This window comes from Pelecanus crispus, chromosome 10 (assembly GCF_030463565.1).
Source record: "Pelecanus crispus isolate bPelCri1 chromosome 10, bPelCri1.pri, whole genome shotgun sequence".
Lineage (NCBI taxonomy): Eukaryota > Metazoa > Chordata > Aves > Pelecaniformes > Pelecanidae > Pelecanus > Pelecanus crispus.
This window is the reverse complement of record NC_134652.1, coordinates 10,880,967-10,905,896: the sequence shown is the minus strand read 5'-3', so window position 1 is coordinate 10,905,896 and position 24,930 is coordinate 10,880,967. Positions and strand designations below refer to the sequence as shown.

At 44.3% G+C, this 24,930-nt stretch overlaps 1 protein-coding gene across 12 annotated transcripts in view; it reads left to right on the top strand.

Annotated features, from left to right (window-relative positions):
* TCF7L2 (transcription factor 7 like 2) overlaps nt 1-24,930 on the top strand; it is a 179,436-nt gene that overhangs the window by 141,112 nt on the left and 13,394 nt on the right. For 10 of the 12 annotated variants that reach the window (XM_075717864.1, XM_075717863.1, XM_075717861.1 and 7 more), the window contains 5 exons: nt 12,015-12,147; nt 14,296-14,398; nt 17,129-17,215; nt 23,569-23,694; nt 24,545-24,704. In XM_075717864.1, coding sequence (XP_075573979.1) covers nt 12,015-12,147; nt 14,296-14,398; nt 17,129-17,215; nt 23,569-23,694; nt 24,545-24,704 — 609 coding nt within the window. Of the gene's footprint in view, nt 1-12,014; nt 12,148-14,295; nt 14,399-17,128; nt 17,216-23,553; nt 23,695-24,544; nt 24,705-24,930 lie in introns of all 12 variants that reach the window. The other 2 variants (XM_075717869.1, XM_075717866.1) reach the window with 2 other exon arrangements.

The window sequence follows — 24,930 nt, the reverse complement described above, 5'->3', positions numbered from 1 at the left end:
AGGGCTGCCGCTGCCTCCCCCGCCCGCCGCCTCCCCGCTCCGGGCTGCCTGTCCCGGGCTGCTTTTCCCCGGCGCCTCCGGGGAAGCGGCCGCGGCCGGGAGCGGGGGGGGGAAACTTGCAACTTGCGGGGGGGGGGGGGGGTGTAGGGGGTGGGAATAGGGAGGTCCCGGGGAGCTGCGGGCTCCTTCCCGTCTGCCGCGCGTCTTGAGGGGCGAGCCGGCGAGCGTTTCAAGTCGCCCGTCCCGTTTGCGGCGCTTGCCCGAGGTGGTGCTGGCCGGCGGCGGGGGCCTGCCCGTCAGCCCGGCGCTGGCGGCGGCCGCGGGAGCCCGCGCCCTGACAAAGGCGGCCGCCGGAGCGTGGTGGCTGCTCTGAATAGAGGGAGGGAAGGCAATTAGTTGCCGTGTTGTTGGGGCTTTTTACTTGTCAAACTGGAGCCTCGTTGCTTTTGTTACTGCCGTGTAAAGGGAAATCGCGGGGTTTTGTTTTGGTATTAAGGGCCTTAAAGATTGCTGGCTGACACTTTGCACGCGAAGGCCAGGGCGGTGCGGGGAGAGGGGGGACGGTGCTCGGCCGGACAGAAAGCGCACAGATTTTCCCCCTGCTTGCTTCATCTGCCCCTAAATTTTTTTATTATCATTTTCTTTTTCCGCGTCCTAGGTGCCAGCTTTGCGTTTTGGCTTGGTTTTTTTCGTTTAGCCCGCAGCCTTCCCAGTTTAAACTGCCACGCAAAAAAGCAAACCTGGAACCGCTCGAGGTCTCCCCGCTTGAAAGAGAGTTTTAATATTTTCCTAGATGTATTCCGTCCCGTTGTTCCGTTCTTTGGGGGCGAGGAGGGGCGAACTGGCTCGCGAGCCACGCGGATGTGCGCGGGGAGGACAAGTGTTTGCAACTGGGCTCCTCCGGTGCCTCGCCTGCAGCGGCGTCCGTCCCGCATGGCGATCGCTTTTCCTGCGTGCACCATCCGTCAGCGTTAACAAACTGGCTTAGAAAGTGAGGAGGGGAAGAACGCGGCCGTGGTTTCCTAATTATTCCCTGTCAAACCACCCTTGGCGGCTTTTGCCCCTGTTGCAGAGTAACTGCTTCGCAACTTTAGGGAAAGGGATGAATAAGAGATGAGAGATTGACTCTTGGCGAACTCGGGTGCTGTGGTTTGCCCTTGGCGCCCGGCTCAGATTTGGGAAGCGGGCATCTCGCAGCTCTCATAGGCGAGAGCGAGGCGCAGGGGAGAAGGCTTCGCTCGTGCTCAGTTCGGCGATGCTCTCTGGGTACCCCTGTTTATTCTCACTCAGGAGCGGCTTGGGAAAATACAACAGCCAGGGCACCGTAACGCTACCGATCTCAAAGCTCCTCTTGCGTTGCTTTTACAGTGGGGTCAGTGGTTTACAGAAATATTAAATGCTAAAGGAAAGGCGGGGGGAGGGAGAGACGAGAGCTAATGGTAAAGGTCTGCCAAATGTCACCTCGGTGTTACAATGACAAGAAAATATACTTTCCCTACAGCTCTCCCCCTAAGAAATTTGTTTTGAGGGATTTGACAATCTCGCAGATAAAGTGACTGCTTGCTACACTTAACTGATCATGCTCCCTCACGGCCGGCCGGCGTTTCCTCGTTGCACTTAGTAATACCTGTGCAACCTGGCTTGTAGTAGCACTGTCACTGATTTCCAACGTAACTGCTTTTTAGCTCTCCTGAGCAGACATACCTGCGTGGGGGGGAGGAAAGTCCTTTCCCCACTCCCTGGCAGGATGATGGTAAAGTGCTGTATCGGAAAAGAGAGGAGGCTTCTCTAAATTTTGATAACTGCAGCCGACAATTTAGAAATAAGACACTTCTCACAGCCAACATGACAGTGGATTTTGAGCGTTCAGAAAACACCAGGCCAAAAAACTGGAGACATCTTGATCTTTTAAGACAGCTTTTCCAGTACTTTAAGTGAAGGGGGGGAGCGGGGAAAGAAAAAGAGAGAGAGAAAAGCTGCAAGGAAAATAATACAAAGCCAGCACAATTGGCATCTCGACAGTAAAGAAAAAAGTTTTTGAGGTTAAGAGAAGGAAAGACAAAGCTGTTATGTACCCGAGGGATGCAATTTTAGTGGGAATGGAAGATTTGAGTGGGAAAGGAGGAGCGCTTGCCTCTGGGTTCTCTCTCTTCCAGCAGTTCGGCTGCTGGCATCTCAATTTGAATTGCTGGGTGAGTAGCACTTTCTGCGTGCACGCTTTCCGTCTTGACCATTGAACTTCTGATGTGACTTCTCTCCCTCTCCCCCTCTCTCCCTCTCCTTTTCTTTCCTCCTGTGTGGAATCAAAAAAAAAAGGGGAAGGGGGGGGGGGGAAGAAATCAAGCAAGCATCTCCAGCTGTGACCTTTGTTAGCGACGTTGATTTTATTTATTTATTTTATGGTAATCGTCCTTTTTAGTAGGGGGAAGCACGACTTTTCGATGACACTTTAATTTTACAGCAGTGGCGAGGAGCGAGCGGCAGAGCGCCGTTTTGTCGAGACACAATGGTGCAGCGGGGCAGAGTCGTCGCACTCCTCCTCTTTGCCCTTCCCTCCGCCTGATTTTGGGGTTTGGTTTACAGAAGGGGGGGGGTGGTGGTGAAATTTTTTCTTGTGCATCCAGGGTGGGATCGGGGTGTGCTGGGTGGGGGGGTGTTTCAGAGCCTGGTGTACAGCAGGTTTCAGGGGCTGGTTTCTGGATGCTGAACAATGGTTACCAGCCAGGGCGAAGCGTGTGCGCGCGCGTTAGCTGTGCGTTACATCCGCGGTCATACGCTCACACAGCGACCATGACATCACTAGCTTTTCTTTTCTTTTTCGCCTTTGGGGCGGAGGGGGCCACTTCAAAGCTTTCTTCAGTTCAGTACGATATTTCCTTAACTCTGAAACCATGAAGGTAAAAATGTTTGGGTTTGTTTTGGTTTTTTTTTTTTTAAGGAGAAAAAGTTGGTTTGTAGCAGGGCACATACATTACAGTTAAGGGCGTTTCGAGATGGAATAGTTTAACTTTTGTCATACACAAAACGAGATTTTTTTTCTTTTTTTTTTATTTTGAAATTATTAAAACCAGTATGTAGTAGTTTTTAATTGGGTGCTTCTGATCCTGTGTTTGGTTGACTCTCAGTTAAATTTTCTGAATTCTTCAGAAAGCTTAGCTGTAACGTGAAAGATGAACATTTTAGGGGCACTACGCAACAATGATTTCACCCAGTGATAAAGGAATATGAAAAATTTTAGTGAATGTTGATAAATGTGAGAGAACATATGTTTTGACACAGTGGTTCTATGTTCGTTATCAGAAGTCCATGAGACTTTTCTCCTATTAATATGTATTACAGAAAGTAAACCTACCCCTCAGCCAATTCTGTACATTGCCCATAATTACACACAGAAAATAGAAATGTATTTAAGAATTCTAGAAAGCATCGCATTTTCAGCGGAGGTTTTGTGGGAATCTTGAGTTTTCTGCTGTTTTCTTTTCCAACTCTGCCAAGCTTGCTTAGAGAGTCAGTTGATCCAGGAGGAGGATTTCTATCACTTCAGTACTCTGTGATACCTTTGCCCGAGTAGCTTAGTTGATTTATTTGCCTTTTCTTGCATAAAACAAGGGATAAAATTTTGTAGCGTTCATCTAAAATGAATTAATCTGAAAGGACAGGTACTCGGATGTTTCTTCTTTCACTGCATGTTGTTGCATACGCAGGTTTTACACAGCTGGTGATGAGATCTCGTAAGCGTTTTACCTTTAGAGGAATTCTTTTTATTGGGACTCGGGGCGCAAGGCCTGGCAGCGCTGTGTAACGGTGCCTGTTTCTTTTCTTCCAAAATATTTGCAAGGTGTTTCAGTTCTGATGTGCATTTAACATCACATTTTTAGGGGAACTTTGTTGAATTCGTTCAAGAAATAATTGATCTGGACTTACTTAATTTCATCGCTCAATTGTTTTGTGGCGGCGTGTATTGTTTTTAGCGCATTAAAAAATGAAAACCTTTTTTAGAGGGTTGTTACTTGTTAAGCTATTTAATATACATTGCTAGTGTATCTAGCATAGACATTGTATCTAGCATAAACATTGTACCTAGCATAAACGTTGCTTGTGTATTGGTACTGAGCACAGTCCGCTATAATTTGTAAATACTGCATTTTGAAAAGCTGTACTGAAAACTTGGCATTGTATATTAAGGCATGTATGTGCATGTTAGGTTTTTAATAATGCTCTTATTACTGAAATTGCCAAATACGAGTGGGTATAGGCATGCGTGCTAATTTTTTTAATTTCTTGCCATTTTTTAACAGCTTCACATTCAAGTTCTTACTGTAGATAGAGGTCAGAGATACCCTAGCAAAATCAGTGGAGCTATTTTTCCTACAGTATATGTCTGTCTAGTGCTGAAATACGCGATTTATATGAAGAATTAAAACTGTTTATAATGTGGCATTTTAGAGAATGCTAGGCAATAAGTAAAATTGCTTTACGAGGTATTCATACAAAGCACGTAACAAATAAGGTCTACCAGGGCAATTATAAACACCCTTTTGCTTATATTCAGTTCTCCCTTTTTCCCATCTTTGCTGAATTTTTGTGCTTGTGGTATTGCTCTGTATTGCTCCCCTCTCCAGCCCCTTTACGTCCAGGACTGTTTCCTGAGGACCTGCCTGGGTTTCACCGGTCTCTTTGCGTAGTGGTGGTGTGTCCCGGTACGGGTACCGCTTAGGGCAACAGTGGGTTTTGGGTTTAGTCCAATACATGCCAAGTCTTTCTGCTTTTTGCCTTGTTAGACATGAAGGAAGGCTTGCCTGCTCTAAAGAGATACTGTCTGTCTGGTAGTTAATTAAAATATGCGAAGAAAGCACCCAGTATTTGTCAGGTTGCGGAAGAAACTGTGCCTCTCCTTTTGTAGTGGAAGAAAAAGATCTGGGCAGCTCGATGCCTGGAACTTGAAGAGTCTAAGCACTCCCCTGTCCTCCTCGCAGGGGGAAATCCACCTGTTGATCCAATAATCTCCGATTTTGAGATACAGCGTGAGGCTTGGCTGGGTACGTGCAGGCCACAGTTTCTGGGCTACAGGCTGGGCTAACTCTGGGGTCCAAATTCGTACGCCAAGGTCAGGCAGAGCGGGTGCAGCGGAGTGCTTTCTTAATGCGTTATTGATAAAGAGAGAATGCGTGAGGTAAAACCTAACTGGCATCAATGTCATTCCAAGTGACGCTGAAGGATCTCACAATATACCGCTGTGTCAAAGCAGGTGCTTGTCTGGGTCTGACCTGACATTAGGGTAACACCGCATGGTCCAAGGATGCAACGCTTAACTTGTATTTAAAACCCCGAGTTTCTTTTTTTTTTTTTTTTTTTTTTAACTTACAAAACCCCAAACCCACCCCAAATACCATAGCAGTAAGAATACAGTCCACAGTAGCTTTGAAAGCAAAGTGTGAGCACACTTAATACTAACATTTTACTACTAGTGTTTTTAATTCTCCTGCATAAGAACTAACAGGCAGCAATTAGATAGCTAAACCCCAGTTCTTTCCCTTTTACGCTGGAGGATTTGGCGTGTGCTAATTGTCACCAGATCATTTCACATAATTGCCTTTTGGCGAAATTAAGTGGAAATTTCCTGAACGTCTTAAACCCTCGCTTCCCCACCCCCTCCCCTCAGTACCCTCGCTCCCTTAGAGGAAGGATGCCGAAAATGTCAAGCACGGTGGCTTAGTGCTCCAGTATGCAGGGGGCACTTCATCATAGTTAAAGGGAGGGGAAAAAAAAAAAGGAAACGATTCTTTTCTTGAATGAATTGCTGGACACTTAAAGCCAGGAAGCTGATTTTGGTTTTTTGTCTGGGAGATTGCTAATAGAACACGGGGTTTGGTTGTTTTTTTGGTTTTCAGGGTTTGGTGGGTTTTTTTTGTTTTGGTTTTGGGGTGTTTTTTTGGTTTTGGTTTTGGTTTTTTTGGTCTTTTTGGAAAGCGGGCAGTTCTTGCAGGAGGAGGTAGGCACTGGCTGGCCTGGGAGGTGAGCAGGGAGGGAGGGGGAAGAAGCAGAGGGATGCAAAAGTGTCCTGTCCCCCGCCTTTTTTTTTTTTTTTTTTTTTATTAAGGAGAGGGCAGTGGGAGGTTGGTTTTTTTTTTTTTTTTTGTCAAGCTCTGACTAGGAGGGGCATTGTCCCAGCACATGGTTGTCAGTGCTCCTGTCATCATTTGTGTGAAAGAAGAAAATGAGCCTTTTTTTAGCAGGGCGAGTTGTGATTATCAATGGAGGCCTTGTCTCCCTCTACAATGGGCAGTTAGCTTAGGGCAGGACCTTAGGCAGAAATCAGCTACATTAAACTGTGAAAGGGCTCAGGCCACTGTATCAGCCATAATGGAGCAAGGGGAAGTGGTTTTCAGGAGAAAATGCTTAGTCAGGTGTGAAAGCATCCTTAAAAGAAAAACCAAAACCCTGTGACTCCACTAGCTAAATGGAGCCAGGTAAAATGAAATCTTTGCTTTTTTCAGGAAATGCTTCATCACTGGCATTGAATGTTTATGCTTGGGAAGGGGATGAGGACCGAGTTACATATAGCTGGTGGGTCTGGTTAGCTTCAGCTTTTCAGTTAACCTGAATGGTTTGCAGTTTCCTTGCTGAAGTTTTGGGGTACCACCTGGAGCGGCTGCTGGTGTGGGTGATCCCTGGGGCTGGAGTGGTGCTCACTGATGGGTGCTCTGCTTTGGGAGTTGGTGACCCTGTCTGGAAACGGAAGAATATTACAATATTTGCAGCAATATTTTGGAATTTACCTTTTCATGCAACTTAGTTTCCTGATTTGAGGGGTAAGGGGGTGTCATTCCTCGGCAGAACCAAGGAGAGCTCAACCTTTGGAAAAAAAGAAACTCCTCTTGCGAGCATCTTTGAAGCTGCAGAACAGCTCAGGAACATCTGTTAGCATTTCACTGGCCATAGTCAGCATAACTGCAACAGCACCATCTGGAAAATACAGGGAGACAAGTTACAAACCTATTTTTTAATGTGGACTGGTATTGAATGGTACCCTTTGCTTAGCCCAGGGAGCGACTCCAGGAGGGCCTGCTAATTCAAGACCACTGTCGACCTCCTGCATCCACCCTGGAGGAGGGGAAAAGGCTGACAAACCCTCTTCTGTGCTGCTTTTGTTTTATTGTATTAGGCTCATAAAGGCACTTTCAAGGCCCATCTTTCTTCGGCAAAAAGGGAAAGCAATGGGGAAACGGGGAAGAGGAGGACATGGCAAAAAAAGACAGGCGGAGCTCTAGCTCCATTTGTTTTCGATGTCTGTTGATTAATAGGTTTTACGGTGAATGGTGAGCTCTCATTCCTCCTCTGTTACTCGTAGTGGAGGAAGGGGAGGGGGCTCCGGGGGTCCGGGGTGCAAGTGCCTGATCAGTGCCTCCCTTGCCACGTTCCCGGTTGCGGGTGGCTGGGGGGTGCCCGGCGGGTGGCAGCCCATCCCTGCCTGGCGAGCAGGACTTGAGGCTTTAAGTACGCTTAAGAGGTCGCCCCGGGTCGGGGAAGGGGGTCCCTCCCTGGCTGCGTCCGTGGGAGGCGTGCCGTCGGCCGTGAGGGTTTCGGGCTGTGCCGGGGCAGGAGCATCCCCCCTGCCCTGCCCGTGGCTGCTCGGCCAGGGATGCCTCGGAGCGTCGTCTCCTGCCAGCCGTTCGTCTGAGGCTGAAGGCTTTGGCCACTGCGATGGCATGATGGCTTGTTTTCAGCCTGGGTGGCTTTTTTTGCAGACCTGCTTTTACTAAAACCACGTTCTCCCGGTGAGGACAAATCCTCTGGCCTCTCTGGCATGTTTTCCTCTGACTTTGAGTTGATACCGTGTTTTTATTACCAAAGCCAAACAAGCTATGAATTTGCAAACAGAAATTGCAGTAACAAACTCTTCCTATTTAAAGGTTGGTTTCTCTTTGTGTGCTCAACAATACAGTGTTTCATCTCATGCAAGTCTTATGTTGCTTTCAGAGACTTAGGAACTATTGATTTATACAGCGTGTATTAACTTCTTCAATAAATGGGGAGTATTCATCAGTGGGGTGTATTAAATTGGGCTGTATTCGCATAGAAGTATCTTTCATCCTGTTAATGAAATGTCCTTACCATGCAACAAAGACTAATACACAGCAATTTATACACACAATCCCCTGCAGTTGAAATCTGAAGTTCGGATATTTTTTTTTGTTCCCTAAAGGCACCTATCAGAACTTAGGCTAAATGGATCTCAGTATCCCTCTCAAACATGTATCAGTCCCAAATTTGTTGTGGGGTGGGTTTTTTTTTTTTTTTTTTTCTTATTCCAGAGCTCCATTATTGTTTAAAGTCATCTGTGTTTAAGCACTCCCAGAAGCATTTCAAATTCATATAGAGAGATTTAGTAGTCGAGTCCCTATGGGGACAATTTCCTCTGGTTTGCTTCAGGCAGGGGTTATCAAGAAAAGCAAACTTCTGTTGTTTTTTTGCAATTCTCTACCATGGCCTCTAACCCAGCATATGAGACCCCAGCTTTCAGTGGAGAGGAGTGATTTATCAGCAGATGACTTGGTACTTTGTAGATGCTGGGATTTCTCTCCAGAAATCTCCACTTGCACCCATCCCATTACCGCACGCCCTGATGCTAATCTGTGCGTACCAGCGCGGCTCCCCTTTCCGTGTCTGACATAGCCATAAATGGAGTTCTTCAAGTTGCCAGAGAAATTCCTGGATCGCACAATGGCTTTTAGCTTAAAACTACTCTTGATAAAGTACTTGCAAATGTATCTTGGAGAAGGGCCTTTTGCAGGGGGATGACTAAGGTCATCTAATAGGTGTCTCCCATTGATGGCTTCTGTGGTTTACCTTTCATTGCCAGTGGATGGGGTTAGGACCACACTTGTTACTCAGGCAGAGCTCCCATTGACTTCAAAGGAAGATGCATGTGCAGGATTAATCCTGCTCTTTCCCAGCTAGTCCTTTCTTTTTCTCTTTTCCAAGAAAGCTTAGCTGACTTCAGGAATGCTGCTTTTAAAGAGCAGCTTATTTAGCATACTATGCGTGATTAGCTTGGCTTGCAAATTGTGCGCGCTATTCTGAGCAGAGTTACGGTCCCTTTTCCCAGTGTGTGATAAACAGTGCAAAACAGAATACAAACCTAGCCCAGAGTAGTGATACAGATGCAGACTGATTTGCAGGGGCAGCGGATCACACTCCTGTCCCGGAGAGTATATTTTTGAGCATGTAGACGACAGTTTCCCCTTTTCCCCACACCTCTGCCCCAGCATCATCAGAGCGGCAAAAAAGTATCCTACCCTTACATCCAGTACCTTTATATGAATTGTCTGTTTGACTGCAGGGCAGTCACCCAAATAAAAATGACCTACCTGGGGAAAAGTTTGCAGACTAAGGTTCAAATTCTTGGTTGGCGATTTTTAATGCTTTTTTTCCTTTCACTTTTTATTTTTCTCTGAAAGGTGTTAAGTAAGATACATAATAATTTAGCACTCGTGCCATTTTGTGGCGATATTGCGGGGGGGCTTGGTATATCAAAGCAGTGGGTGGTAGTTTCCCACAGTTTACATGTAACCCCCTGTGGTATATCTGGCTTTGGTGATACAGGCATGTAAGTCCAGCTTTCCTCTCACGTGTTGTTTCTTGCTTGTCGGCTTAAGTCTGACCCTCTAATGTTATTCTGTCACGTACTTATTTTTTTAACTAACCAGTTCCAGTTTCTATGAAAATAAGCTCTCCATGGAAGACAGCCCTCAATGTCCGTCAGCATATGGGTGAGGGTTTTTTGCAATGATGTGAAAATAGAGTTGGGAGAGCACAGAGCTACAGCAGCTACCAGCTACACTGTGGGTCACCTAACAGCAAGCGTTCACACAATTCCTGCCCAGCACAAGTCCCTCTTGTTGGGAGTGATTGTTTTTCGTGAACTAGATCAAGTGGTCGTTTGGCATATAACGTCATGTGTTGTTGAGTAGATGCCTGCTAGTTTACATGGTGTGTAATATGATTTGTTACATGAAGCCCTTGCCAAACCTTTCAGATACTTTCGGACTGCTTAGATTGGCTGACATGGAACAGAACAGGTTTTGGGTTCGAGCATCTCCTTTGAATTTTTTAATTAAGGGGCTAAATCCCCATAGCTCCTCTGATGTGAAACCATTATGGATCTGTGCAGCCAAAAGTTGTCCTTGGTTGTACAGCTGGCAGAAGACCTGACCTACAGCCCAGCCAACACAACGTGCTGTCATTCATAGTGCTGGCTGTCGTGACCGTGCTCCGTGCTGCGTGGTGGCCGCTTGACGTGGGACTCTCCTGTGCCCTGTGTGTGTTATTAGAAGGGAATCATTCTGTGGAAGGGCTGCAAAAAGAAATAAACACGGTAAAAGTTGTGGGAAGCATAAGCACTGCTCTTTGGCTTGCTTGTCTTGGATGCACGCTTTTTTTGGGGGGTGAGTCAATACCTACGCACGGCAGGGGCTGGGGCTGGAGGAGCCTCCCGGGGTGGGGGAGGCTGGAAGAGCCGAAGGTGAAGGTCTGCTGTGCCTTGACCGAAGCGTGATGGAGGGGCTTCTTGTTTGGGGGAAGACTGACGTTTCTTTTCCTCCTAGCTCTCGGTCTGTCTTCCCTCTTCCTTCCCCCTAGTCTAGAAACTCATTTGCAAAGAATAAGTGAATTATTTTTGAAGTGCTTTTAAGGGAAACTAACTCAGAGCGTTCGAACCGAGATCGGATGACAGCTTCTCTAAAGTGGCGCGGCGAGGGCGCGCGTGTTTGGGGGTGCTGGGGAGCGAGCGGTGGGGTCGGAGCCGTCCTCAGGCAGGAGGGTGAGCTGGAGAGCCCTGGCAGACCCTGAACGGCAGCGGCGCTATCGGGGGCCGCCGTGGTATCGCTACTTTATTTTAATGTGATTCCTTTTACTTGATGTTAATGCAAATTGTTCCTTACTTAAAGTAATAAAAGGAAATGAAGACACATTCTAAAATGAAACCTGACTCTAATCCATTCATCATCTAATACCAGCCTCTTTATCTTTGCTGGTACCTAATCTGGTTAAATGTCCCTGTTGTAGGATTTTAGTGAAAATCCTCTATGGGGAATAGGGTTTTTTGCAATTGGATTACTCGCAGTAAATGGTCCAGCAGTTCGCTTGTTTCAGCTTAATTTTTTCTTTGTGATCTTGTGAGGGTAAGTTACAGTTCAGCCTGCCTTTTCCTTTCATTCATTCACTCCTTTTTTTTTATTGTTGTTAAGAAAAAGATTTTTTCTTTTTTTCTTTTTCCCCTAGAGCTAGGAGTGTGACAGGGAAAACCTCATGATATCTGCGTGATTATTCCCCCCACAAGAGTGTTAATTTTACTGGCTTTATCTGTGTTTTTGCCATTATTTATATAGCTGAATATTTTAGTAGCCTAATTCCTCAGTATCCAGTTTCCATTTATTAGGCCTCTCTGATGAATTGATAATTAATCAGCTCTTCTAAAATATATATATATAAAATATGCAGGTGATCGCTTGTCAGCTTAATGCTTGCTGATGAAGGGAATACTCTAGCACTACAAAGGCTTTTTATCTAGAGTACTTGCAATGAGCAGTAAAATGCAGAACTGAAAGTGAGGACAGGAAGGGGAAAGGAAAAGACCTACAGGTCAGTGAGCATTTGGGTCTCGTGCTAATTAAATGGGGGACTCTGTGAGCCCCTCACTGAGGAGTCTGCCTGCATCTTGGAGGTGAAGCACAAGATTATAAAATAAAAAGGAAAAATTTTGAGGAATTGCTGTTGCTCCATACAGGAGCACGACAGGTCAAAAAGATTAAAGAAACTCAAGAACAGGGAAAGTGTGTGAGGAGGTTTTAAGCAAGAGGGTGGGAAAACTGCAAGGGTGACGCTGAGAAGGGATCTGGAAAAGTCTGAGGACCGTGCTGAAATCCTGGGTACTCAGATTTCTGTATGCCGTGCCTCGTGCTGCAGTGGGGACTGGCACTCCTCTAACGCTGTCGACCTTTTTCTCTTGACAGTCTAACAAAGTGCCAGTTGTGCAGCACCCACACCATGTACACCCTCTTACGCCGCTTATCACGTACAGCAATGAGCACTTCACACCGGGAAACCCTCCTCCACACTTACCAGCCGACGTAGATCCCAAAACAGGTAGGTGGGAAATAGTTTGGGTTTTTTTGAGAGTGGGTGGGTGGATCTTTCCATTTTGTGTATTAGGGGGAAGGAGTGCGGGAGGAAGGATTTCCCATGCTGAAGCACCAAGAGGGGGCATGTAAAATGTCAAACTCATGCAAGAACCCAGACAAAATAGTTTCTTTTTTAAGCCTATTAGGCTTCAGAAGGAAACCTACTGGGTGGATTTTCATAAAGCTTCTGCAGGGTGACACCAGAGTTGCATGTGTGGGGTCGTCTGCAGGTGTGTTTCTTTGCAAGCATGGTACCCCACCTAGCAGTTCGATCTACCAAGTGCTTGGTTTGCATGCACGACCCAGAGAGTGAAACATGTACGTTCTGTGATCTGCACTTACGAAATTGCAGCTGGAATTTTAAAGGTGGTGGGTCATGGCCAGTTTCAAAATGAATCTCTCTTAATTCCCCAAATCCCATTGTTTCTGTGTCAGGAGTTCAGCCATTTTTCTCCTATAGTGTTGAATTTTCATCCACTCCAACTACTTAGCTCCAGCTCTACACTTGCAACTCTTTTCCCCAATGTAAGTCCGCCAAACTCTCAGTTCAGCCTGAAGGGCAGTCGTCTTGAATATAGAGCACGCGTAAAACCCTGACTAGATTTATTGGTGTTACAGAGTGGAATTTACATGTTATTCTAAGTTTTTAAGAGTCCCTGTTTAACTTGAGGACCCAGAGAAGTCAAACAGTGTCAATCATCTTTCTTCAGGCTGCACCGAGTTCCTAGTGACAGTGGTTTTGGTTTTGTTAATCCAAATCCCAGCTAGATAATTGGAAAGTACGTCAGAAACTGAATTCACGTCAAAGGAATCGCTCTGTGTCGGCCCTAACGTATGCAGATAATTTATCTAAACTCCAGCCCTTGAATGAGGCTGTGCATTAGCTGGTTTTCACTCCCTATGCTTCAACTGGGGCCCCCTTTTAATTGTGTTTAATGCTAACTTCACATGGCTTAAAAGGAATCCATCTCGCCATCCCTGGGTATTGCAAGTGAATGGCATAGTCAACCTCTCATTGAAATAATGGTAGTACAGGGAATAGCTTTTAAATGGTTATCGTAAAACATATGATTAACGTCTGTAGACTGTTTACTTTTCTTCTGTGAACATTCTTTCAAGTGTGCAAATAGCTCGCTGGATGGTTAAAGCCCAGTTAATCTGTTTGGGTTTTGTAACGGAGAAAAAGCAATGTCTGCATGAAAATGTCACACAAGGAGATTTAATTTAGAGATTAAAAGCTTCCCGAGTGACTTAAAAAAATAGTTTTTAGCCATGAATACAGTACCCCTTCCTTTTAATGCTCTTCTGTTTTAATTTTGCTTCTGCTGTGTAATTGCTTTCTGGCTTGTTAATTGAAAGATCCGGTCTTGTAACCCTCACTCCTCTGAGTAATTCCTACTTGCTCTTAAGGTAAAGAGCGCTAAGATTTAAGGCTTGTATCTGGAGCTGGTTTCTGCTCTCCGAGTAGGAACTGCACCAGTTTCAGAGAGGACGGAGGCCCCTCTGTCCTCCCCCTGCACACCTTCAACATCCGGTTTTACCAAGCATTTCCAGATGCTCTCACCTCCACTTCTAGGTTTTTGGGAAAGGTTTCCTAGTTTTGCTCAAAAGCAAACATCATTTGCAATTATAATGACTTTGTAACTCATTTTGGAGCTTACTTGGGAATGACGCCATGCTATTGAGTATCCAGTCAACGTATGGGTGGGGCCTGTGCTCTTTTGGTGACTTCGAGTCTAAAATAACCATGGAGTTGATACAGGGACCATCTTTCTGTTGAGCGTTTAAGACAACACCTAGCACAGCACCACACCAAAACTATAGGTGAGACTTCTAAATTCTCATCCTACATAACAAAATAATTATCTCTGGAAGAAGTGACTGAGGGAGCGAGTAACATGAATTTTTCTGGTTGAATCTCATTTAACAAGATGCCAAGAGTCTCACTTTTAAAAATAATACTGTGAAACGACCTTTAGAAACGCAGAGTGAAGCCATGAGTATTGCAATAAAAATTAATAGATAGCAATTTAGAGACATATGTGCTTTTTCCTTGTATTTTATTTATTTCCATGTCTCAATACTAACACCGCTTTATGTTCCTCTTCCATAGGAATTCCAAGGCCTCCACATCCTCCAGATATATCTCCTTATTATCCGTTATCACCGGGCACTGTAGGACAAATCCCCCATCCGCTAGGATGGTTAGTACCACAGTAAGGAGTTCCATTTTTTTAATTTCCTTTTTCTTTTTTGCTGTGTACAATTTATGTTAAAAATTGTGTGTGTGTGTGCGTGTGTGCATTGAGATAAGTCTGTTTGCCAACTGCCACTTCACTGAATGGTTATGAATTTACCCACCTCATGAAGATTAATTAAAACTTATGCCAGGTCATGTGGTCTTAAACAAACATGAGCGGTTGGACACAGCTTTGCATGTCATCTCAACCAGCTGATGGCTCGTGAAGCATGAATTTTTAAACCCTTCTGCAGAAGCGTCCTTTTCTTGTTAATGCCCTTACACTGCACCAGATGAGTTTTTCTCAGATTTGGTTTTCTGGGGGCTCAGGGTGGTTCTCATGGACATTTTTTTTTTTCCAGGGCCATCCTCACTATAAATGCACAATTTTAAATTTCCTTGGCCTTCCCCATTGAAACTCCTTTCATTTTTCTTGTGAAACAGTAGAGCTTTACATCGGCCAGTGAGCAGCATTCCTGGTCGAGACGTGGCTGGGCAGTTGGCATCTGAGGAATGGAATTTTCTTGCAAACAAGAAAGTGAAATTAGTTTACTTTAAAACTGGCAAAGAAAAAAGCCGTGGAAAGTTAGTTGGGGTTTTGTTTTCTTTTCAGCTCCTCATATCCCACTTGCAGAGCCTTGCTGGGTATGAGGGTCCCTCCAGTAATTGAGTCCTTATTTTCTTTTTTTTTCCTTATGTTGCCGTCTCTGCAATGGGTTTATAATGTACTTAAGCACTGCCTAGGCCTTTTGCACAGTATATTTGATTTAAATACTTATAAAATACATTTGTATTGCTGCATACAACAGTTCTCTGCATTATAAATCAAGGCTATTCCCCTATTTTTCTCACATAACAGGCCTCATCAATTTTGGGGAGATCATATTTCTTTAGAAATGAATTGCCTAAAGCTAGAAATAGTTTGTTCCTGCTTGAGGTTGTTTGGCCAGCTGTGCTAAAATGCCTCTTCACAACTTTACCCTCCATAAGAAAGTGGAGCTCACACCCCGTCGGACAGCAGGGCAGAGCAGGGGGTCCCCACACAAACACAGGTCTCGGGCAGGGAGAGGGATTGGTGTCAAAGGATTTGGGGGCCTTTCTCAAGCAGAGAAGCGTGGATGCAGGAGAGCTGGAGCTCAGACCTCGGCCGCAGCCTGCTTCTTCCTCACAGAGTGGTCAAGCAACCTGTTTGCGTAGAGGCTCTCCCACCCTGCGGGTGAAGCATTTCCATCAGCTCTCTGCAGAAGGCTGTTTCTCCAGAAGAGCATAGCATGAGCAGAAGAAAAACCCAGAGCATTGCTCCCTGAAATCTTAAATTCCTCCTTGGTTGAACACATTGGTAGAATGGTAGATTGGTAGAACACATCTTAGCTCCTTTTCTTCTTTCTTGCTTGCAGGGCCTAGCTGCAGTACAGCCATCTCGTGCACCTCTGTTGCAACGGCTTAGCTCAAGTTTGCACAGTTAACAGCTTCAGGATTTAAAACAAATATACCCAGCTAATGCCAAAAGTCAGTAACATTAAGGACATGAGAGCGCAGGGAAGAAATTCCTCACTGTCATTGACCTGTGCCTCATTGCTCATCTGTGTCTCAGAGACTTACATCTTTATGTGTGCAGGCACAGGTGTGTCCTCCTTGAACCTCGTGTCATGGCTGCAAAACCACGCGAATGTTGCCGTATGTGGCTGGTTTCATCAGGCGGGTGCTAATAGCCACCTCTGTCACAGGAAGGCTCTGTCATTACTGCTGGTTTATAACAAGTCAACACCCATGGCGTACTTATCTACCTACAGCTCTAACAGCTTCTCTGAGTGGTTTTTGTTGAGGGGTGATACCATCACATTTGCTTTTGCTCTAAGAGAGTAGCATGGCTAGCTTTGCAGAAGTAACCCAAGGTTTTTGTTTCCCCTCTCATTGCCACTCATGCTTCACCGTGACCTTCCCAGCCCACCTATCCTCAACTGGCCTGCATGTCTTTAGCATAGTACCCCCCCAGAAAGCATCCTGGCCAGTCAGATGATATATTTGAAGGACAGATGAAAAGAACTAGCCAGCACAGACAAACCTCAATCAGAAAAAGTTGTGTGTCTTTCATGAGGATGCTGTTTTGCATGTTGCTGTATTTTTTAATTATTGTAATGAGGTGTGATTGTCTATTGGTTACCCACAATACTTCTTGGGGACTCTCCCCCGGTAACTCTTGTCAACACTTGTTAATCTGACAAAAGGCTACAAATTAAGCTCTGTTAATTTAATGTTTTCTCACCGAGATCTAAATACCGAAAGAGGCCCAAAGCGCAACTGAAGTCCTTTGATTCACTGTACTTTATTTTGGTATAAATTTACATTCATTATTGTTTTCCTTTGGATGTGTAGCCCTCAATTAGTGTGATGGCTCCATTAAAGCAAGCGAGACTTCGCCTTTAATTATTACAACAAAACACCTAGTTTCAGCTTGGGGAGAGGGTCTCTATTGACATAAGCAGAGGTTATAAAATTTAATTAGCCATTCCTATCAGATTTATGGCATTCAAATTGTTCTGTGTTTCTTTCCTTTGATCCTTGCTGTACAATCCCCAAGATTTTTGTTCTGATCAAATGAGAATAAAGCTTACTGTGCAGAGAGAAGTTTTTTGTTGTTCTTTTTTTTTTAAAAAAAAAACCCTTTTGTCTTTCTCTCACTCTCTCTTTCCCTTCTTTTTGCCAGGCAAGGTCAGCCAGTGTACCCAATCACAACAGGGGGTTTCCGCCACCCTTACCCAACAGCTCTGACCGTCAATGCTTCCATGTCAAGGTGAGTTCAAATGCTGAGGTCCTGAATCGAGAGCAAACGTAACTCCTCCTGCCACCCTCTCTAGAGGAGGGCATTTCATCTAGGAAGTGTATTTCTGAAAGCACTTCGGTTAACCAGTCATCCTTAGTTTTTTGGTGGGGTGGAGAAGGGGAGGACACGAGGGGTACCTTCCCATTTGAGGAGAAGAGGGTGTCCTAGTACTGTTGTTGGGCTTTAAGAATTTGGTTTTGAGGGAGAGGTGAAGGGGTGGGAAGTCATCTTTAAAAGCCGAACTAAATGAAAAAGCTGGGAGAATGTGATGTTGAAAAAGCAAGGAGGAGAAGTCGTGATACCTTTTGCCTTCTTGGTGGCTATCACCCAGAGCAGCGCTCTGTGTGCGAGAGGGGAGTCTTGGGAGGGAGGAGGGCTGCTCTTCAAGCAGAGTTGGGAAGAAGGTTATTGCGCTATGTTTTCCCCTACCAAAGCTCCAAACACTGATAGTCAACATAAAAGGGCTCTGCCTGACCCTCTAAAGCTTTAGAAGTATATATTTCTCCCCCTCCCTACATCCAATTAATTCCATCTAATTTTCCAGGGGCTGCTAGTTTTATTTACAAACTGGTTGGCAGCACTATGTTTAAGTAATCACTAATTGCTCCTAATGATAGTTTTATTTTCTGTTCATCTGATTTTCAGTCTGGTTAATTAAATCGGTGGAGGTTTAGACTTTCCTGATGGGCTGAAACAGCTAATCCATTTTGATGATGGCACATAATTAAATTAGCATGCATTACATAGCAAGGTTCCACGTCTCTTCCCTGCTCTGTCCCTTCCTCTCCATCTCTGCACTTTAATATGTGAAGGTTGGTGTATAGAGGATTTAAGGAAGAAAAGACTGGGGGAGGGGGTTGGGGGGAAACACACCTCACTGAGAAATGGAAACCTGTAACTAGAGCTCATGAGTGAATGGGTAGGAAAATAGTGTGTTGTGTGCTTTAGATAAGTAGAGTAAAGGCAAAAAATTAAAATTTGCCCATGTTGCTCCAGCAAGTAGAGAGACAACTGGAAAATCAACTTTAAAAAAAAAAAAAATAGACCCAGCACGGGGGAGAAAAAATCCTGGGCTGGGGAGAGAGCTGCAACTTTAAACAATGGTTCCCTCCCTCCATTTAATCTTTTTTAATATCTATAAAAGACTTGCAGGCATGGTGTGAGGCAAAGTAGAGCTTGATTTAGTTTAATTATTATTAGAGAGGCTAGTCATTTGAGGGAGGGGGGAGATGTGGGAGGGGGGAGGCTATATTCCCAAGATAGGCTTTATGAAAGGTATCTAGTTAAAAAGAGTACACAGCAAATTAAATACATTATTGTGGTAATGGGACGACAGAAGTAGAGGTCTATTATACTTATGGCAGTTATAGGAAATGTAGGCTCCTTGCCCTGTTCTAGCACATCCTTTGATATTCATTCCATTCAGCAGCAGGGCCAGGACTTCTCAGAATTAAGTGATGGGTCATTATACTTTAAACACCATGGAGAAGCCTAGATTGGCAATTAAACAGCACTTGCTGACACTCGCTTGTGCCACCCTGTGACCCCCTTTAGATTGAGTTGTTGGAGCTCGGGGCCCTCAGCCTGCTAAATTGGTAGCAGGCACTTCTCCTGACGAGGGCTGGCTCTGAAATCTGCCGGCTTCAAAGGGAGCAAGATCATGTATAAACCATAATGTGGGTGCACCGTGGCTCAAAAAATAAGGCAGGAATAGATGAAATGTTACAAGTGCAAGGGGAAAATGAGAGAATAATGACAAATCTAATGCAACTCAAAGCAGAATTGTTGCACAGAAAAATGCATCCCACTGCTTGTGCATAAAATCAAGGCAGGCAGATGACATCCAGTTAACAGAAACATGTCAACAGTGAAGTAAAGTGAGAGTGAGTAAGAGAGAAGCCCCTGAGACAGCCAGGAACAAAAAATTAGTTGTCCTTAACAAGTTAAGACTCATCATTATATTCTGGCTTGGAGCCATAAAAGGAGACAGTGGTGTATAATGAGCTGCTTAGAATTTTTAGGGTGTTTATTGCAATTCATGGAATACTTGTCTAGAGAAAAAAATACAAGGGGATGTCTTAGGCAAAGGTGAGGGGTGTGCATATACACACACAGCCTTTCTTTTTGTCTCTGACATAAGCCTGTATGCGCACACATGCTCAGGCGCACATGCAGAGCGATGAATAGATTTAAGATGTTTATCCTTTGTTTCAGCCCAGAAACTTCTCTCCTGGTTTCCCATACATGGGAACACCCTCTGGGCAGACCGTGCTCTGATACGTGGTTCGACACATGTTTTCTCATGCCCGCCGTATCAGCTGGAGCACCTGAGCTCAGCCGTGGGACAGCCCTTGCCCTGAGTAGCCAGCGTAGTTGGGAGATGGGGCTGGCATGCCCAGGGATGCCCACGCTTGCCTGCAGACATGCTGTTTGTGGCTGGCATCTGGTACAAGCCTTGGGGTCACTGTGTTGGCTCTGCCCAAACGCTGAAGCCAGGAGAGACCCCAACCTCACCCCTCCATCCACGTATTTCCAGGGCCTTCCTTTAAAAGTAGTTCCTGTCTTTGCCTGCATTATGGTATAGACCTTTGGAGCATATAATGCTTCCCAACCCTGAATATTCCCTAAGCTTAGTAATTACAGTTCATTAGTTAGAGTGTGCTTATGAATAGTTTATAAACGGTTAATGGGTGACTAATAGTGATTTTCATAAATGGTTTAGACTATTAAGGTAGTGTCTTCAGGTTGTTTTAACCATTTACAACTCTTTTCTCCGCTCGTAGCATTGCCCCACTCACTTTGTGTGTGTGCAACATGCTTATAACATCTCTTGATCCTTCATTACCCCTCTATAATATGCCCTTAATGTAAATTGAGACAGGGTTAACTGACTGATGGGCAAACAGTGGACCCACTATGAAAAAACAACTGCTGTGAGAGGAAATCAGGAAATAATTTAGCAGAATTACACCAGACAAACACTGCACAGCAGTTAAGTGGTGGCAGTGGAAAATACCTTCTGTAATTGAAATTTCAGGGCAAATTCACTTTTGCTGAATGTAATTACTGAAGTTGGAGTGTAGCCAGGAACTTAAAAATTAACACTCTTCCCCGACTCATATTGCCATGTGAGTGGATGTCTACATGGAAATAAGTAGGCACTCAGGCTTTGGGCTGAGCCCTCACCCAGCCCACTGAAGTCCATGGGATTGTGAGAACAACTTTGGGTTCTGGAGTGTGTTTTTATAGCCCCAAACATAGGAAGGGGTGTGTAAGTCCAATAGGCAGCCTTGTGTCTTGGAGGGACAGATACTCAGTGTGAAATAATGAATGGTCATTGGTAATGAACAACTTCCTTGGGGAAACTGCCACCCCAAAGGCTGCCATGTCTCTGAAGTTTAGAGCTTAGAGGGTAATATCTCAGCCCAGCTGAAGTCAGCAGAGGCTTCACCATCCTCCAGGCTTTCACATGACATGTGTAGATAGGCTTCTCCTCCTCCGCTGCACTTCCTCCCTATCTGGTCACTCTGCGATGTGCAAATACTTACTCTCTTTCTCCTAAATGGTAATTGGGAAAACATTTTTCCCATAATTAGGGGAGGACTTAAATTTTTTGTAGATTTTCTTCACCATCCTCAATTTTTTTATTAGCTGGAGGTACTTAAATCTTGATCAAAAATAAACAACTCAAATAACACCCTTTGCTTTGTTGAATTTGTTTCCTTTGAACATCCTGACTGTAAAACAATCCACCATGTAGGCAGAGTTCATTTTGCAGTGTGTTTTAATTTTTGACCAGATCCTCATTTGAGAAGCAAGGCTATGACCCAGTTATCATGTCCACATCACAGGATCCTCTTCAGAAGCTTAACAAGCACCATCTTTTGTCCCCATTAACTTTAGCTGTAATAAGTCTTTTGTGATATTTGGGAGCCTTTCTCCAGTGATGAGTCTAATCTTATTCAGGTCCACTCTCATACCCTTCTGTCCTTGAGCTACCACTGCACTCAGCTCTTCTTCCTTGCTGGTATATGCCCACTGCCCTTCCCGCTGTGTCCTCATGTCAAACAAGCGCAGCTCTTCCTGCCTGCTCTCTGAAGGTAGGCTTTTCATCTCCATCTTCATCCTTCATTGCCCCATTGTCACTGGGTCTTGCTCTGGTTTGAACCCTAGCTAGCCCCAGCAGCATAGTCCTCTCTTGAATGCTGGGTCTTGCTTAGGACAGACAGTCACTCGATAGGATGCGTGTCAACTTTTTATCACTACCACTTTCAGCGAGGTCAGGATTTTGCCATGGGTTTTATTTTCGCCCATGTTAGTAAGTTATTTTTTTAAAAAAAGCTCTTACTGTCAGTTTTTATTGTTTGCATTGTACTGTGGCTGAAGGCCCCAGGCACTGTGTGAACAAACTTTAAGTATGTTCAATCAAAATACATACACACAAAAATAAAGAGAGGGAGAACAGAAAAAAACAATACAAAGACGCAGTTTGTGTCCTGCTGATGGTGAGGCAGCTCTGTGGCAGAAGTGGGACCAGGATGTTGGTCTCCTTGCAGCCTTGCCATTGTCTTCTGGTCTGACCTACCATGCACCAAGACATTTCCCCAAACATGCATTTCTCTCCCAGCTACTTTTGTCAGAGAGTGGGGAAGGCATTTTGACAATTCACTTGGAGATTTGTGTCCATAAGTAGCAGAAGTAGGAATGGCCATTTTGCTGCTCGTTCTCCTCTTCCCTTGCCATCACACCCTCCTTCTTTCCTTCTCTCCATGCCTTTGTTTGTGAGGAGCTGCAATTCTCTACAGCTTGAACAATTTCACATTCTCGCTGTCAGTCCCTGCTCTTCCCACCACTGCCTTCAAAGACAAAATACTTCTGTCTAATGATCCTGAGTACTACCAGCTGATACACAAAGATCCTCAGAGCTCATAGTGGACAGTACCTCTTGTTCATGAAAGTCCTACTGTGTCATCTTCTGAATGTAGGGAATGTCTAGGCAGTTTGGGGGTGGGGTTAAGCTCAGTCATGGAATTTATAAGGAGGGGAGAGAAGAAATCCCATTATATTTCTCATACTTGTACACATCTACTTATCCATGGTATATCACCCTATTTTAAATCCTGTTTGATAGAAAAAAATCATTGTATATTGATGATAGAAGAAATAATTCTTTATCCCGTTGCGTGTTCCATATTCTTGGGTTATTTTATTTGGACCAAGATTGTTCAAAATCTGGGATGAGAGTAGGGATTTGCAATGATAAAAACCCTTGTTGTTTGCCAGATCACTTTAGCTTTGGAATTTTGGAGGAAGTTATTTCTGAGCCAGAATTTTAGGCTAGATCCCTTTCCCTGGCAACCTGTTGACTTCAGCGGGGGTTTCCTAAGGGAAAGGCGGTCAGTCATAGTGTGCTTTCCTTATTCACTGCAAAACCTTTCTGAGACTGTTGAGAAATAATGATAAGAAGTCAATCCTGCTTTTGAGAAGATGGTTCATTTTGGTTAAAAAGTAAAAAGTCTGAATGATTGTGCCATGTTTGTGCTGTGGCCCCAACCAAGCAATTAGATTCATGCAGGATTGCACATCCCTCTGAATCCAGTTGCAGGACTGGGGCCTGTCCATGTATATGACCATAAACCATAAAGCTGACAACATTTTTTCTCTTTAGAAAGGCTAGACTGTTATTTTACATGAGTTTAAGCCTTCGTAGGTTACCTCAGTGGGTCAAAATTGACTTAATTCCACAATCTTCCCACCTTTTGTTAAAGCAATGTGGCTCAGAGATTTATTAGACACAAATAAATATTTTCTTTTGCTCCATCAACAAAATGTAGCTAATGAGGCATCTATAAGGATTATCAAAAATGCATCTAGATTGTGTTGGCATTAATATTTTATTTTGCTGTCAATATGCAACAAAAGATGTCATCCCAAATTCACAACATGATTCAGAACTATAAAAATTGATTCCTTGGTTGCCACGGATAATTTCTTAGCAAAGAAATGGACTGGTGGATTTTCTTGCAGGTAGCTGAAATGCCACTTTCATCCAAGTTCATCCAGTTGAATTTGCCTTTTGTTAAAGATGTTAAAAATCATGATGTCTCATGTCAGTAATGATAATGAAGGGGAAGATTGGCTTTAATGACATTAGAAGAGTCATTATGTTTAATTTATTGCTAATTAATGCTGCCAGCTTTCATATGCTTTGTCTAGCTGTCATGTGCTTGTTATATGCCTTTTTTTTTTTAAAATGTGTGTACACATCCCTCCCCATTCATTCATTTTTATTCTGACGATTTACACAGCTTTCTCTCCTCTAGGTTTCCTCCACACATGGTCCCGCCACACCATAGTTTACATACAACTGGAATCCCTCATCCGGCCATAGTCACACCAACAGTCAAACAGGAATCTTCCCAGAGCGACGTCGGCTCACTCCACAGCTCGTAAGTTGTTGCTTCCTGTGTCTTCTTATTAGAACACCCAAAGCATCGCCTGTGCATGTGTGGCTTTTAAAAAGGCTTGGATTTGTAGGAATGTTTTTGCTGTAAAATATTTTTTAAATTGTTTTTTTTTGTTTCTGTTCTAATTGATTTGAACATGGTTTAACTACCAAAGTGTGTCAAAGTAATGGTAACAGTCTTTCAGAGTCATTCTGTGACATAGACAAGTAGTTACTAATTTCACCCATTTTAACAAAGAAGTGGAATTTTCTTGATCAAGATTCAAGCTTCTTGACCAGTTTCCCTGTTATTCAGTGCCTGGTTTGAAGCCGTGAGATACCAGATACGCAACAGGACACAATAAATCAGAGCATAAATGGCTTGTTCAGAGCTGCAGAGAGCGCTGGTGTCAAGTTTAGGTTTGAACCAAGGAGAGCCCTGGTCTACCTCTGCCCCTAGTGCTTCTGGTGCTTCTTGCGTTTCATTTCACGGGTGAAGCAGAAAGACAGCATTTCCATTCCCAGTGATGATGGGGTGCAATTATTTCCTCTGCCATCATCCTCACAAGCCCTCCCCATGAACCCATTTTCCTGACTACCTACATTCTTCTGAGGTTCTAGGAGCAGAGAAGGTACTTGGTGATATTGTGGAAATATGAGATACGTTTTCTTATAATGTTCTTAAAGCCATTCTCATACAGCAGCCAGGGTGAAGGCCCTGGAGAACCTACTGGTTCTCTTTCTAGAGACTAATTTCTGAGGATTAATACTGGAGGGGGTTGAGGGGATTAATTTAATAAATTCACAAGAGTTCTCACTGTGAGGTTTCTGTCGGTTGTACCTTTACCCTTCAGAAAACATCAGGACTCCAAAAAAGAAGAAGAGAAAAAGAAGCCACACATAAAGAAACCTCTTAATGCATTTATGTTGTATATGAAGGAAATGAGAGCAAAAGTTGTAGCAGAATGCACATTGAAAGAGAGCGCAGCCATCAACCAAATCCTCGGTCGAAGGGTAGGTAACAAGGGAGAAGCACAAGCAGGGACTGAAACTCGGTAGGATTCACACTGCTTGCAGAGAAAGGGAGTCGTATCCTTCTGAATCACTGTGTTTTCCTGTTCTTTTGATAGTGGATAAGGAAGTAACTAAACCAAAGGCCTTCTTTTGGTTTTTGTTTTTGCAAGTGGGGTCATTCACAGGGAAGGGGGGAAGTTAATTAATAGCAGTGTTATTTCAATGT